Source organism: Hyperolius riggenbachi, chromosome 5 (genome assembly GCF_040937935.1).
Source record: "Hyperolius riggenbachi isolate aHypRig1 chromosome 5, aHypRig1.pri, whole genome shotgun sequence".
NCBI classification, from domain to species: domain Eukaryota; kingdom Metazoa; phylum Chordata; class Amphibia; order Anura; family Hyperoliidae; genus Hyperolius; species Hyperolius riggenbachi.
In genome coordinates, this window is record NC_090650.1 from 376,507,589 (window position 1) to 376,525,164 (window position 17,576).

A 17,576-nucleotide genomic window follows, 5' to 3' on the forward strand; every position below is an offset into this window, starting at 1 on the left:
AACAGGAATGGAGGTACAGAGAGGTGCTCATGCTTGCCATACAGCCATAGCAGTTAAAGGGAACCTAAACTGAGAAGGATATGGATTTTTCCTTTTAAAATAATACCAGTTGCCTGGCTCTCCTGCTCATCCTGTGTCTCTAATACTTATAGCCACAGCCCCTCAACAAGCATGCAGATCAGGCGCTCTGATTAAAGTCAGACTGGATTAGCTGCATGCTTGTTTCAGGTGTGTGATTACCACTACTGCAGCCAAAGAGATCAGCAAGACTGCCAGGCAACTGGTATTGTTTAAAAGGAAACATCCCTATCCCTCTCAATTTAAGTCCCCTTTAAGGCACCTGTTTTTTTTCACTGGCCTGAGGAAGCAGGCAAGCACCTGTGAAACGTGTTGTCAATTTTATGTGCTGAAATTAAAGACCCTTTTTTAATAAACTGGTCCAAATTCTTCAAGAGATGTAAAATTACCCCTTTGTTTATAAGATTAACATCTTATTAGCCTATCTTTTATGCACTGGGCACCTCCACCCCTGTTTTAGTGTCTGGTCATAACTTTTTAGAGGGTAAAGGTTTTTAGTTTGTCCTAATGTCCTATTCAGAATGCGACCAACCAGTTCTTGTTACAGACCTGGAAAACCGAGAGGGGACGGATAATTCCCTGCCTGCTCTGACGGTGGTTGCAAGGATTTGCAACCCAACTTTGTGAGTATATACACATCCTTAGCATTTGCTTTTTTTGAATCTTACACAATTCTTCACCATTGGGCTCCTTTTGTCTTTTAGATGGGCCTGGGGTTGTTACAATCACAAGAACCATCGACATAAGCTATCAACTAGAGGCAAGACTGGCGTGGGCAGGTAGCTTATAACAAATTTACCACTACCAACACTGGGGGGAGCACCGCCTGTTAACTCACTAACGCCATGTGCGTTACTGCAATAACGCGTGTTACCCTGGCAATGCGCCTGCCACTAACAGGTTGACAGGCGGTGCTCTACCGGCATAAGCATCAGTAATATTGCCTTGCGCTATCTGCGACAGCAATCTTACCGCTAGTTGGCGTGACAGGCCCACATTGGGGCGTTTTAAAACTTTTGAACAGTAGTGTAGGTTATATACTATTTTGTACTGCAGCGGAGTTCCACTAGAAGTTCTGCGGTTTAGAAAAGCAGCAAGGGGAAGAGATGGTCATCCACAAGGTAAAAATGTCGGCATCTCCAGGTTTTCTATATTTCCAGTACTTCATTACAATGGCAATTGCCTTTTGTGTCTTTTTTTTTGTAATTACAGACTAACCAGCATGCTCATGGTGACCCAGAACTCATTGGAGTGTGTAAGGGACTACAATGGTCCTAAAAGCCCCCTTACTAAGATGTTAAGAAAAACAAAAATTTGCTTTCCTAAAACAGAAAGAATTTGCGATAATTCAGGTTGGAGTGAGCTCAAGATGTCTCTCAGAGCACCACTGCTGAATATATGCAAATTAACCATTGTACCCTTAGAAGCTAAACACACCTCCAGAACCGCTGGAATGCAATGATGTGTCAGCTTGTTAAATTGTACAGAGCCATAATAATCCAACATGCATACAGACTGTTTCGGATTGTTTGATCCTCATCAGTGCATGGCATGGATTAATTTGGCTCTATGGAGTAGGGCTTGTAAACCGAGAGGTACAGACTAACCAGCAAGCTCATGGTGACCCAGAACTCATTGGAGTGTGTAAGGGACTACAATGGTCCTAAAAGCCCCCTTACTAAGATGTTAAGAAAAACAAAAATTTGCTTTCCTAAAACAGAAAGAATTTGCGATAATTCAGGTTGGAGTGAGCTCAAGATGTCTCTCAGAGCACCACTGCTGAATATATGCAAAATTTTTTGTAATTATGATCATTGCTGGTTTTATGGGCGAGCAATAAAGCCCAGGTCTGTGAATATCTCTTTGTACGAGGCGACACGGAGGGTTAACATTCATGGAAAGAAATCTCCTCACAAGATTACACATCCCACATGTGAGGTAAAATCAATGCACAAGTCAATCCATTTATTCCTGTTCTCTCGCTAAACACTGCACATTATACTTCAAACAGAATAGTGTGAACGCCTTAATACGGGAAGTGTCCCTTTGCTTTTATCAGTCATCCAGGCAGGCTGCTAATAGAACAATGCAAATGCAAGGCGTGCCACCATGGAGGGACTGTGGAGAGCAAGGAGAACATATTAGGAAGGCAGAACCAGAGTGGGAACCGGGAAGTGATGTGACAGGGCTCCTTCCAATTCAAGCCCAGCGGGGGATAAAGTGGCTGAATGAGTTCAGAGTATGAAAAGAGAAAAGACCGAGAGCCCAAAATAGTGTAGTATGTTTTTGTAGGGGATGAGAATAATGAAAGTAAGTAATATACTCACAAGTCAGGGTTGCCTCAAGAGCAACCACTGTAAACGCAGGTGGGGAGAACAAGCCTGTCCCCACTCAGGAGTAAAACGTCGCTCTCTGTGGATAGAGGAATTGTAGGGCAGATCACCCTTCCACCAAGGGTGGACTTCTGAATGCAAGAAGGTGTACAGAGGCGCCGGAAGTATAAAAGTGGCTAAAAAGTTTAAAATGTTTTGGTCGCGGTGGTGGACCAGCTGACCACAAACGGACAACAAGGCTGTTGTTTTTAAATAAATATATACAAAATTTATTCAGAAAGCTCCCAGCAATTGGTCGCAAAGTTCAGAGGGATGCTGTGTAGAGACCACAGGCAGAGCAGAAGCTGTAGTGGTCCTGGTAAAAATCCCACACAACAGAAAAAAAAGAGAGCTGAAATTAAAAGCAGTGTGAGAATCATTGAACTACAGTGATGAGGCCATAGACTGAGTGGCAGAAAACCACAGGCGGCTGCGTTTCCCAGTCTGCCGCAGACTGGGTCGTTAACCTTTTCACCGCCAATTTAATTAGCGGCTTGCGAGGGCTCCGGGCAAATTTATACGGCGTACGTTGCTAATTCTATTGTATTTCGCCACAATTACAAAATCAATTGAAAAAATGAAAAGTCATGCGTGGAATACGGAAACAAAAACGTGATTAAAGTGCTATGCAAAAATGCTTGCGATAACACACAGTCAAGTGTGGTATTATAAATCCATTTATAATTACCGTACATTATAAATCAAGAGACAGTTCAAGGACTGCAGCAATAAAAACAGCAGTAGTAGGCAGTGTAGGTGTGAATCCCCCCACTAGAGGGCAGACTGGTAAGGCGGGATAGCAGAGGACGTTCGCTATCGATTGCTGTAAAGGCCAAAGTCATGCAATCATGTAATTGTACTTGTAATTGTTGCATTCTGAGTATACTTGGTAGTGAATAGGATCAGCAGCTCAACGGATGGAAATGCAGATAGCGTGCGATCCTGTGTGTTCCGAGCGCACTGCCATCTGCAGTTCATCACGGGAACAGTTGTTGGTGTACTACTGAAAGTAAATTCTTGCTAACAAAGTTTGATAAAATATTCCTGTAAAAAAATAATAATTCTAGAATGCCAAATAAAACACTTTCCATCTCTGGGAAATATACCATACTTACACTTGGATGTCCCGCCACCTTAATTAGGGTGGCAACGGCTTCTTTAACAGACTCAGGATCTCTGATATTACACTGAACAGCATGGACCTGCAAGAGACCAAACAAGTATCAAAACTCCTTCTGTAAATCTCGCTGTAAAGGAACATTTTGTAGGAATATATTTTCCCAGTCCCAGAATCTTGGACCCACAAGTTTCCTGCCGCAGCAATTGTTAGCTGATCCCAGCAGAAAGGAAATGGAAGCTTTAGTGCTGCATTGGGGGCAATGAGAAAACGTAACATTTCTCCACACTAGTGAAGAAACGGACCGTTCTATCCAACAAAATTAACTTTGCTGATGGGTTGGGGGGGGGGGGGGGGGGATTACGGGTTGCGGGAGTAGAAGCAGCAGAAGGCAAACTAAGTGAAAACAGATCCGATAATCATATCCGTTTGCCACTAAAACGCAAGTGTGATCTGGGCCTTGGAAAAAAAATCTGCCATGTTGGCTTTGCCAAGGAGGGGAGGTGGAGTGTCTGACGTTAATGAATTACAAGTGAGCAGGTGAGTTATTTATCCTTATGGTGGCCATACATGGTACAATTTTTCATTTTTTTCCGATTAGATAATTTAGTTCGATTATTCCGTTAGATCGAATATAAAGATTTTTCCAGCATGTCCGATCTAATTTTTCTCGAAAAAACGGGATAATCGTTCGAATTTCTTGATCGAAAAAAAAAATATTTTCAACTTTCATTCAATTCGATCATTTAGATCGAATAAAACGGGAAAATCGAACGTTTTTATTGTACCGTGTATGGCCACCATTAGACTGATCGATCTTGGCAGCATTAATAGCCTTAATCTTTCTTTCACTTCAATATTTAACCTTCAAGCAAAACTAAACTGAAGATATAAATAAAAAAAATAAATAAAACTTTATAAGATAAATTAATCATATGTTTTATGACTGGTAAACAGGGGCGGACTGGCCCGGGGGGACGGGTGACATTCTCCCCCCGGGCCGCCGCCACCTCAATCGATCAGGGCCGGTGCGGTGGTAAAAAAAGTTTAGAGCAGCTCCGCAGCCACTTGATTCAGCCCCGCCCCCAGCAGCCCACTGCTGTTCTGATAGGCTTACTCAGTAGGGCCAGGGAGCAGGGCATTGGCTGAAAGCTGCTGCTTCTCCCGGCATCCTCTCTCATTGTGCACCAACAGACTGCGTGGTGCACTGTGTGTATGTGTGTAGGCTCCGCCCCCCGGCCTGTGGAGACCACGCTGAGACTGACACACTTGCCAGGCTGCTCTGTGTGGTGTGCATTCATGGGGAGAAGCAGCCAGGGCCCCAGAGAAGAGAGACACCACACTGCACTGGGAGAGAATCAGATGCATGGCTGGGAATTTCTTCTGCTGCTGTGACTCTGCATGCCTGTAAGTTTCTGAACACCCCTCCCCCACTCCACAGCATTAGGTAGCCCGTTTTTCCCCTCCCCCTCTAGAGAGGTACCATATCTCCCAGCAGGTTCCCCCCATAGAGGCACTACTGTTCCCAGCATGTCCCTCCCCTCCATAAAGGCACCACAAGTCCCAGCATGTCCCTTTCCCTCAAAAGAGGCACCAAAGCTCCCAGGAAGTCTCCCCCTCCCCAATAGAGGCACTACTGTTCCCAGCATGTCCCTCCCCTCCATAGAGGTACCACAAGTCCCAGCATGTCCCTTTCCCTCAATAGAGGCACCAAATCTCCCAGGAAGTATCCCCCTCCCTTATAGAGGCACTAAAGCTACCAGCTGCCCCCCCCCCCCCCCCAATGGAGGCACCATAGCCCCATCAAGTCTTCCCCCTATAGAGGCACTACTGTTCCCAGCAGGTCTCTTACCCTTAAAAGAGTTACCACAGCCCCCAGCAAGCTCCTCCCTATAAGCACCACGGCTCCCGTCATGCTCCTTGCCTTCCCTAGAGGCACCACAGGTCCCAGCATACCCCTACTCCATATATTGTTGGGTTGTTACCCAGGGCCCCACAGCTGGTTGCTGGGCCCCCCTTGGTCTCCCCAAATTGAATAGTGGACCCCCGGAGCCTCTGCAGAGTATTTACAGCGGAGCGCGCTCAGCTGTGTGCTAACGTCTCCATCCTCACAGGCACCTTATCTCAGTGACCCAGCAGCACATAGGTGTGTACATGTCACCAGGTCATGGAGATGAGGTGCCTGTGAGGATGAAGCACACAGATGGAGGGAGCCCGCTGGCTGCACAGGTGAGTGCGCTCCTCATCTCAGTGACCCAGCAGCACATAGGTGTGTACATGTCACCAGGTCATGGAGATGAGGTGCCTGGGAGGATGAAGCACACAGATGGAGGGAGCCCGCTGGCTGGACAGGTGAGTGTGCGCCACTGTAAATACTCTATAGGGGCACCAGGGGAACATTATTCACATTGAAAAAAGTTTGGGGAGCCCTGGGGGCTATCTAATTCTATATGGAGGACGAGAGGCATGCTGGGAGCTGTGGTGCCGCTTTGGAAGGGGAGGAGCATGATGGGAGCTGTAGTGCCTCTATGGAGTGGGAGAGGTATGCTGGGAGCTGTATCTGTACTCCGCATGCGCAAGTAACATTCACACATGTCAAATGGAGTGCTTTTACATGAATGAAAAGAGCCATGCACAAGTGCCTTAGTTCTCCTGGGCATGTGTGGGCCTCGTTTGCACATGCCCAGTATGGACATGCTTTCCCACGGTCAAGCTTCTGCACTGAAGAAACCTATGTGACCATTTCCCTGTACTGTCACTGCCGTTAGATGGGGTATTGTGAAATACTGAAAGGAGGGGACAGGCAGTGTAACTTTAAGGCTGGTACACACAATGCTATATTCCATCAGATCCACGGGTCGAATTGATAATGTCTGGCCTGTATGATCTGCTCCCTATCGAGAACGGGATAGATTTTTTTTTGTAGTACTAATCTGAAAATCGATCCCATTCTTGATCAGGAACAGATCAGACATGCCGGAAATTATTGATTTGACCCATCAATCTGACGGAAAATAGCATTGTGTGTACTAGGCATTATGAAGCTGGGGGCACCTGCTTCATTTAGGGACACTGGGCACCAATGACTTAGGGGGTGTGGCTGGTGGTGGCTGCATTAGGCCCATGACTGAGGGGACTCTGGCTGCACCCAACACTGCACTGAGCAGAGGAGGAGACACTCACTGCTATACTACTGTGCTCCCCTGTATGCAGAGCAGCAGCACAGCAGTCTCAGCTCATCCAGCTAGATGTCTGTCCTCTGTAGTGGCCACCTGCTCACTACGACTTGGTTATCCTGAACATCGCCTGATTACACACAATGTGCAGGAGATGGAGATAGACAGAGAGCAGACAGCCACTAGCTGTGGAGGGCGGACACATTGCTGGAGGAGGTAAGACTGTCAAGCACCACCGCTGCACCACTACTCTGTTTATACAGGAGGAGAGTGGGAGGGTGACCACTAGGGGAGCTAAATGAGGATAGGGGACCATTAAACAACCAAACCAGGGCTTACTGTAAAGGGGAGAGGGGACCACAAGATCATTAGGGAAAGTTATATGGAGATCAAGGGACCATAAGACCACCAGGGAATACCTTGAGGGAGATTTTTTGGTATTTATAAAACGTCTTTTGCAGCGTTCTACAGAATACATAGTCATGTTACTGATTGTCCGCAGAGGAGCTCACAATCTAATCCTACCATAGTCATAGGCTTCAATTCATCAAGCATTACCGCATTCGGTAATGCTAAAAACAGCTGAGTTAACGGAGCACTTAAGAAAATGTTAATTTATCAAAGCTGTTACCGAATGAGAAGCTGAAATGACAGAGCAATGAGATAAATTACCGTCTTGTGCTCAACACATGTCAGCAAATGTCAGTAAATGTTAATTCATCAAGGTTACCACATTCGCTAGCACATTCGGTGTTTATCTCCAGCTCTCCCCTGTCGTTACAGGCTTCGAAAGCCTTCTGTGTGAATGTTTTCATGATTAGCAGGAGCAGGCAGCCAATAGAAACAGCCCCTGTTCTCCTGCAAGTGCTGCTGATAGGTCACACAGGCTTCTCCACACAAGCTTCCAGACCCCAGAGGCAGTGAGCAGAGAGAATGGGACAAAAGATATCCCCAGATGTCCTTCGGTGGTTTAACCCTTTGAGTCCCTGTTTGAACATGCAAAGATGCAAGTGGTGAAATCACCAAGCATGGCATTTGTAATGTCTCCAGGAGGTTTATCTACGTTGTGGCAAATAAGTAAAATATTAAGAAACACTGATGGACAGATTCAGAGCAGCAGAGGCAATATAAGTAACAGTAAATATAACACACTTTTACATGTAAAGGGATGTCTGGATGCCTTCTATTGTTATCAGCTTGTAACAACACAGGGACATTCCAAGCTGCTCTGCACTGCTCTGCTGTTATCTAACAGCCTTTGATGAACTGAAGCTGTAGTACTTCGGTAACTTAACGAACCTCTACCACACATGTGAAAATATTGATGAGTTAGCACAGTGAAGTGTAAAATACCGAATGCGGTATTTTAAGGACTGGGGTTTTGTTATCGAACACCCTTTGATGAATTGAAGCCATAGTCTAATGTCCTACCAGATTATTATTATTATGTATTTATATAGCACTGACATATTCTGCAGCACATTGCAAAGTACATAGTCATGTCACTGACTGTCCTCAGAGGAGCTCACACTCTAATCCCACCATAGTCATAGTTTAATGTCCTCCCATATTATTATGTATTATATAGCACTGACATCTTCTGCAGCACATTACAGAGTACATAGTCATGTCAGTGACTGTCCTCAGAGGAGCTCACACTCTAATCCTACCATAGTCTTATGTCCTACCATATTAATAGTATATATTATATAGCACCAGTGGCGGACATACGGCCATGCAGGCCGGGCCGCCGCACGAGGGCCCCTGACTCCTATCCTCCCTCCCTCACCTCAAGGGGCCCCCTCCCGGTATGCGCGGCGGGAGAGCGGCAAATCCGGGTCTCCAGGCATGCGCTAGAGGGCTCAGCCGCTTGGTCTCCAATATGTCGACAGAGTTGGAGACATATTGGAGACCAAGCGGCTGAGCCTCTAGCGTCTGCCTGGAGAGCCCTGAAGACTTCCTGTATTTGCCGCTCTCCCGCCGTGCATATTGGGAGGGGGGCCCCTCGAGGTGAGGGAGGGAGGAAGGAAGGAAGGGAGGGAGGGAGGAAGGAAGGGAGGGAGGGAGGGAGGGTAGGAGTCGGGCCCCCCACCCGGATAGGTACTCAAAGGGCTACCTGCCTACCCACCCGGCTACCTAACCACCTACCCACCCGGCTACCTACCCACCCACCAGGCTTCCTACCTACCTACCCACCCGACTACCTAACCACCCACCAGGTTTCCTACCTACCTACCCACCCGGCTACCTAACCACCTACCCACCCAGCTACCTACCCACCCACCAGGCTTCCTACCTAACCACCCACCCGGCTACCTACCCACCCACCAGGCTACCTACCCACCAGGCTACCTACCTACCTACCTACCCACCCAGCTACCTACCCACCCACCAGGCTTCCTACCTACCCACCCGGCTACCTACCCACCAGGCTACCTAACCACCTACCCACCCGGCTACCTAACCACCTACCCACCCAGCTACCTACCCACCCACCAGGCTTCCTACCCACCCGGCTACCTACCCACCCACCAGGCTTCCTACCTAACCACCCACCCGGCTACCTACCCACCCACCCGGCTACCTACCCACCCGGCTACCTAACCACCTACCCACCCGGCTACCTACCCACCCACCAGGCTACCTACCCACCCGGCTACCTACCCACCCGGCTACCTAACCACCTACCCACCCGGCTACCTACCCACCCACCAGGCTTCCTACCTACTTACCCACCCGGCTACCTACCTAACCACCCACCCGGCTACCTACCTACCCACCCGGCTACCTACCTAACCACCCACCCGGCTACCTACCGGGCTAGTTACCAACCTACCCACCAGGCTACCTACCCACCCACCCGGCTACCCACCCACCAGGCTACCTACCTACCCACCCACCCACCCACCAGGCTACCTACCTACCCACCCACCCACCAGGCTACCTACCTACCTACCGGGCTAGTTACCAACCCACCCACCAGGCTACCTACCCACCAGGCTACCTAGCTACCAACCCACCCAAACACACATGGGAGCTGAGCGCCAGATGGAGGCTGGGACAGGAGGTCTGCTGCTGCAGGTGAGTAAATGTTTTTGTTTTTTTATTTATATTAGCAGGTGTATGTTCTGGGCAGGTCTGCCACATGATTGCATGTATTTTCTGCGCAAATCTGCCGACATGATTGCATGTATTTTCTGGGCATATCTGCCGACATGATTGCACGTATTTTCTGGGCATATCTGCCGACATGATTGCACGTATTTTATGGGCATATCTGCCGACATGATTGCACGTATTTTCTGGGCATATATGCCGACATGATTGCACGTATTTTCTGGGCATATCTTGCGACATGATTGCACGTATTTTCTGGGCATATCTGCCGACATGATTGCACGTATTTTCTGGGCATATCTGCCGACATGATTGCACGTATTTTCTAGGCATATCTGCCGACTTGATTGCACGTATTTTCTGGGCATATCTGCCGACTTGATTGCACGTATTTTCTGGGCATATCTGCCGACATGATTGCACGTATTTTCTGGGCATATCTGCCGACATGATTGCATGTATTTTCTGGGCATATCTGCCGACTTGATTGCACATATTTTCTGGGCATATCTGCCGACTTGATTGCACGTATTTTCTGGGCATATCTGCCGACATGATTGCATGTATTTTCTGGGCATATCTGCCGACATGATTGCACGTATTTTCTGTGCATATCTGCCGACATGATGTGTATTTTCTTGAGAAAACCTGCACAATTATGTGAATTTTCTGGGGAAAGGGTCACCAAAACTTGGGCCCACTGTCTTTGCGTTGCTCTTTTCAAGGGAACATGAGGTGAGAATAATCTTGAGGCTGCCATATTTCTCTCCTTATAAGCAATACCAGTTGCCTGGCTGCCGTGCTGGTCCTCTGCCTCTTATTCTTTCAACCATAGACCCTGAACAAGCATGCAGCAGGTCAGGGGTTTCTGACAATATTGTCAGAACTGAGAAGATTAGCTGCATGCTTATTGCTGGTGTAATTCAGTTTATTACTGCAGCCAAATAGATCAGCAGGGCCGCCAGGCAACTAGTATTGTTTAAAAGGAAATAAACCCTCACCCCGGGTTCGCTTTAAGTTACAGTTAGCTCCGCCCTCATCCGGTCATTGCCACGCCCATTTTGTTGCTGCAGCTCTATCCACACCGCCCAGGTTGTAGCCACGCCCATATTTTGAAGGTCGTAGGGGGCCCACAATTACAATTTTGCACAGGGGCCCACTGCTGGCTGTGTCTGCCACTGTATAGCACTGACATCTGCAGCATTGTAGAGTACATAGTCATGTCACTGACTGTCCTCAAAGGAGCTCACAAGCTAATCCCTACCATAGTCATATGTCTATTGTAGTCTAGAGCCAATTTAGGGGTAAGCCTTTTAACTTATCTGTATTTTTTTAATGTGGGAGGAAACTAAAGTGCCCAGAGGAAACCCACATAGACAAAGGGAAAACCTACAAACCTAATGCAGATAGTACCCTCAAAGGCCCAAAGTGCAACAAGAAAATGTCCCCCACACAATTACACCCTCAGCCTGAAATGCTGACAGGAGGCAAGATGGATGCATGCTTTCTTAACGTAAATGCAAAATGTATTGTTGTTTTAAACTACCATTGAAACATATCTTTATTGCGTGCATATGTATTTGGGCTGGGGATTCCGTGACCGGGCCTCTAGGTTGTGTTTTCCCCCCAGGCCAAATGGTCCCAGTCCTCCCCTGCTGGTAAACGGACCCGGAGTATCATAGAAAAAAAGAGTGTCATATTATTATTTATAGGTTAAAGCTTTATTTTTTAAAACTAGGTTCTAAACAATCAGAAGTAATGACCCTTTTGAACGTTTTCAGCACTAAAATGCTACCAGAAGCCTTTTCTCAGTTAGATAAAAAGGGTTTTGCCCTCTATTTAATTTTCAGGAAACCGGGCTGAATTTGACAAGCTGTTCAACAAACATCTCTAGTCCTTTAACACCTACTGTACATGAAAACGGAATGGGCATTTAGACAATTTCTTAGTAGGACTAGCACTGTATGTACCTCTGAGTGTTGGTGTTCGAATTCAGAACCTTGTGAACGGAAGGATTCAGCATGGAACAGCAGGACGGGGAGCATTTCATTTAATGAGGACCCGAGGCAGCATGAAAAGGGAAAAAAACCAAAACAAAAAAACAAAATGCCATACTACCTGCTTCACGCTGCCTCCCGGATTAATCTGCGCAGCTCCACATGGACCCGTTCATCCTCTGATCACCGGAGCAAGAAATTCAAGATGGCTGCGACCTGGAAGTACTTTCTGGATCACAGCTTAGATGCCGATTGGAGGAAGCTAGCAGGGAGCGAGGTGACGGAGGAGTGGGAGCGAGGCAGGGGTGTTTACTGACAGAGGTGGGGGGAGCAGGTGATCAATAGCTAGAATGGGGCAAAAAGGAGACTAGCGACAATCAGATTGTTGCTAGCCTGACGCTAGTTTATTTTTTTTTGGGGGGGGGGGGGGGGGAGAGAGACAGCAGAGTCCAGGGGGGACTGGTAGCGGCACCAGAAGGACACAGAGGCATGTCACTGGGCAGAGAACATGCCTCTGTGTCCTATATTCTGCCTTGGGTACTCTTTAACTTTAATACTTCCTCCCTCCAAGCTGGAAGTATTGGAGTTAAATGTAATGCACATCATCTTGCTGTTCAGTGCTGAAATGGTGCAGAGTGCGTCTGTTTAGGTGCCAAACCATGTGGTCCCGAATACGAGCACCCACTGTGAGGATCTGCGCATGCTTATCAAGACAAAACAGGAATAAGAGATCACTTGCAAGGAAATACTGAGGTCTGCACAAATTGGCTTTAAAGGTGAGTAAACGTGTTTATTTACAGAAGTGCAAATTCACATATATACGCACACAAACAATATGCATGAAATCATACAATATGACAACAGTGCACCGATACCACCCTGACTAACTAATATTTACAACAAATATGCAAGATACGGGTCACACAATATATACAATAGCAGCACACAGGAACACAGATCACACAATATGTACACACTGGCAATTATGCAACAGCAATGATAATGCAATATATACAGACACGTATCAGAGGAATCAGCAAACAGGAGAATAGTCATACAGTCAAGGATCAATGATCAGAATATCAGAAATAAACAGACAATGGCAAGAAAGTAATCAGACAAAGCAGGAGGTCCATACTAGGAGATCAATGCAGATACAGGAGGCAAGGAGCTAGGAACAAGGATGGTGACCAGAACACCAGGCCTACTAGCACAAAATGGTCTAGGCCTACTACCACAATGCTGCCACCAGCAGAAATTCAAGCAGCATGACACCCGCACTACCTACGATTAGTTTATGTCACTTCAGGCATGCGTTACCTCCCAGCCCCAACAAATAAAGCAAACCCTCCACCATTTAACTGCTTCCAGATGGAGGTGATCCAAATCGAAGCCGTTTGTGGACGCTTATTTTTGCCAGGGAGTAGATTTCAATCACCGCCGCAGCACTGTCTGCTTTCGCTGTTGCTGTCCACGTTGCTGCACTTGCTCGCACTACTGTCACACTGACAGCACAACTTCTGTATATCAGGCAGGTTTTTGGCTGTGAGCCAATCACATGTCTTAAAAGGGCACAGATGGCACTGGTCTTAAAGGGGCCAGAGCCATCCGGCCCCAAAGTGGTTTGACATACATTTTGGTTTCAGAGCCTAATCCACCATTTCTTTCTCAAAATATTTTCTTCCTAATGCCAGGGTCCAAACACCCACCACATTCTCAAAGACTGTAGTGAAGCCCTGTGCCCCTGCCCAATTCTCCTGGTTCACATGACCCTTGGATGCCTAACTCCAGTCCTGCTGCTGGATAAAAAGGAACAATGTGTACTTATCAGCATTAACAAAGAACAAGCCATCTGAGGATGTCTACCTACATCTGAGGGCCTTAAAACGGTCCATTTCAGGGTTAGAAGTAAACCAAGTCATGCTAGATGCGAAAATCAAGCAAGAAAGGTAAAGACATTTAACAATTACATTGTACGTACTTCTGATTACAATCAGGTTAAAGACTACCTTATTTCCTGTTTCTGATGAGATCTCATCTGCTGTTTCCTTCAAGACATCTAATTTCCTGAAAGTAGAATAAAATTATAGTTCAGCGAGTTCTGTGATCTGGGTCACTAGAATGAGCTACGCAGACCAGGCTTTCAATGTACACACAGATATAAAGCAAAGTGAGGATGAGATACCAAAACCAGTGAAAACATCAGCAACCTAAAAACACCACATCAGCATAGCTGCCCACAGCAACAAGAAACCTAGATTTACACATGGTAGCAATATACAATCCAAAGTAAACATGCCTACGCAAGATTTGCAGATGTCTCTTTACTGTGGAATTAAGGCCCGAGTACATGTGCCTGCTTCTGTGCATTTTTCAGCAATGCGTATAATTCTGAAACATTGATGTGTTGCTAAGAAATGTGCAGAAACATGCAAGTGTGCTCAGGTCCTTACTGTCAAAATGTATCCACTGTTTTTTGAGCCTGAAAGGGTTAAAGGGTTTATCTGATTTTTCTCTGGAAGCCTCATCAGTTGCTGAGTTGTGCTGCAGCTCTCCAGGTTGCTCTCAGTATGCAGGAAGTAAAGGTGGCCATACACTGGTCGATTTGATCAGATTCGACCAACAGATAGATCCCTCTCTGATCGAATCTGATCAGAGAGGGATCGTATAGCTGCCTTTACTGCAAACTGATTGTGAATGGATTTCAGCCTAAAACCGTTCACAATCTGTGGTGGTGGTGGTGCTGCTGCCGCTCCCGCAACCACTACCTGCTCCGCCGCCGCGACTCCCCAGGTCTCCGCTGTCTTCTTCTCCGCTCTGGTCTCCGGGTCCGGCATGCTTCACTTCCCCCTGTCTGGGGGAAGTTTAAACAGTTTAAACAGTTACTGTTTAAACTTCCTGATGGGACAGGAAGAAGTGAAGCATGCCAGACCCGGAGACCAGACCAGAGCGAAGAAGACAGCGAAGACCTGGGGAGTCGCGCCGGCGGAGCAGGTAATGTATTGCAGCTGTATTGCGTCGGTCACTCAAACGCCCCTAGTGACGCGCTTCCTACCCGCGGGCGATCAACAGTAATTTCCCGCACAGAGCGATCGATCTATTTCGGGACGAAATAGATTGAAATTTAGCATGTAGCGTGAATGATGTGATAGCAGATTCGATCCCAGTGATCGAATCTGCTGTCGATCGGCGGGGAATCGGCCAAGTGTATGGCCAGCTTAAGGCTTGAGGGAGCTTCATTGTGCAAGCTACACTGACAGAAAGCTGCACAGTCTGAAAAATTAAAATATCGTAGTCCATTTATTTCAGTAATTCAGCTTGGAAGGTGAAACGAATACGTGAAATACGTGCCAGAATAAAAGCCTGGTAGACATTCTGCATATAAATAAAAGACTAGAACACAAATGTGTTGAATTAATTAAATTAATAAACTTTAAAAAAATTGTGAAACAGTACAACTGAGGCAGACAGAGTAGTCAAAATCCAGGAGGAGGTCGGTGCAACCGACAGGCAGAGTAGTCAAAAACCTGGCAAAAATCGGTAACAGTAAAGCAGAAGCACTTAGCACAGAAACAGTTGGGAACCAAATGGCTATATGTCATCCTGTGCTTTCAAATGAGCTCATCTGCCATGGCAGTCAGGTGACACAGGGGCGAGATCAAATTACAACTTGAGATTAGAAACAAATGAGGAGGAATTAGACAACGTGTGTGCGTTTAAAAATTTATATATTTTTTTATTGTGATGCTGATTGTCAGGCCAGCAGTGCCCCTACATACAGGGCGCATTTCTCTATGTTTTTCACTTTAAAAATGTTACCACCCCCCGCCCATGACGTCACAACTCCGACACCACCGCACTGATTGGCTGCTGAGTCCCCGGAAGAAGAACGGGGGACATGGGGGATCCCGGCGACTGAATTAAGATACAGGTAGCTGGGGAGAGAGGCTGGAGTCCCGCAGCGCCGACCGCATCCGGGACTCCAAAACAGTTATTAGAGCGAGGAATTGGCTACCCCGAGCTGATCTTGGGATTACCGCTCTGGGCTATATTTTCCTACCCCAAGTTTAGCTCGGGGATACCGCCAGGGAGGTTAATTAGCTGATTAGAGTCTGACACTTTGAGGGCTGGTTCACGCAGGTTTCTGCCGAGCTTTCGCTCGGCGCCACGTTCAAACGCCGGCATTGAAATGCCAGCTAGCTTTTGAAGGCTTTTAGGAAGCGTTCAAGGCTAGCAATTCTGGTTTCGGCTATTGTTTCCTGGCGTTTACCGCCTCTGAAAGCAACTTGTTGCTTTCGAGACTAGATGTAACGCCGAGATCTACCGCCAGGCTTTCATGAAAGCCTGCAAAAGCCATCTCTAAACGCTCCCATTCACTTGAATGGGACAGCGGTAGATCCCAAAAACCGCCGCATCTGAAATGCTGCGTTAAACGCCACAAAAACGCCCGTGTGAACCAGCCCTTAGCCTAGAATATTGAACCTTTTCACAATATTCTAATGGTCTGAGATTTTGTGGTTTTTCATAATCTGTAAGCTATAATCACCACAATCATAACAAAGGCTTGAAATATTTCGCTTTGCACGTAATTAGTCTATTTCGTAAATTAGTTTCACCTTTTACATTGAATTACTGAAATAAATGGACTTTTGTGCAATAGTCTTATTTTTTTCTGAGTTCCACCTGTAATTTCCAATTTAATCTTTTGGCAGCATGTTTGATTTTTGAGTTTCACCTTCCAACACCAGGGAGCTATGGCTGTGATTTTCACATGGATGACGCCACTTTCCTCTCCTTATACAAACTGTAAAAATGAGAGTCAAATATTGCCACATACTCACACCATCTTCTGGTACTTATAACATGCTCTGTTTTTATTAATGTACTAGTGACTTAGCCCATTTAAAAACTGGCTAGGTCTGTCACTATACCGCCGCGAGCCCCCGTGACGCCCACCGCGCGCACACGCCCACCTCTTCTGGTCCCATCCTCCGGCTCTCGTCACCGTCGGCAGTGTCTCTGCGTCTTGTCCCTGCACATGCGCAGTGCTAAAAAGCACCGACACAGGGACAAAACAGACGCAGAGACACTTGCCAATCATATATAGAGATAGTATAACTATGGTTAATATATAAATCAGGGTTATTTATCATCAATGAAAACTGCATGACAACATTTTTTTATCCCTGGAGAAATATACAGTACTAGCTGACTGAAGCCCATTTAAAAAACAGGCTCTTGGTCTTTCACTGCCATGCACCCGCCTGCTGTGCACCCGCCCGGCCCGTCCGCCTCCTGCCCCAACGGCTTTGTCGTTGCAGGACATGCGCAGTAACGCAAAAGCACTGACACAGGGACAGGACGCAGGGACACTTGTATCTTATATACTGTATAGAGATACAGGCACGGTTACTAAGTAACAAAAGAAAAAGTCCATCGGTGTAAAGGTGGCCACACACGATACAATAAAATGATCCAATTTTACGGCAATTCGATAAAAACGATCGGATCTCCCGAAGAAAAAAAATTCGAAGGCTTTTTTTTCCATTCGACTGAAAAATATGATGTTTATCGAGCCGGAATACTGGAAATGTTTCTTCCGTTTTTCTAAAGATTGTATGGTGTGTGAGATTGTCAATTTATTAATATACACACACTAGCAATTTTCTCAGAGTTTTCAATCATTTTTGAATCATTGGTCAGATTTTTGAAATGTTAC

The 17,576-nt window shown here is 46.5% G+C and overlaps 1 protein-coding gene across 1 annotated transcript in view; it reads right to left on the reverse strand.

Annotated features, from left to right (window-relative positions):
* The window catches only part of DECR1 (2,4-dienoyl-CoA reductase 1), a 76,533-nt gene that overhangs the window by 26,666 nt on the left and 32,291 nt on the right, over nucleotides 1-17,576 (reverse strand). Inside the window, exons 3-4 of the mRNA XM_068234871.1 lie at nucleotides 13,867-13,924; nucleotides 3,566-3,652 (exon numbers count right to left, since the gene is read on the reverse strand). Of these exons, the coding sequence (XP_068090972.1) occupies nucleotides 3,566-3,652; nucleotides 13,867-13,924 (145 nt within the window). The remainder of the gene's footprint in view (nucleotides 1-3,565; nucleotides 3,653-13,866; nucleotides 13,925-17,576) is intronic.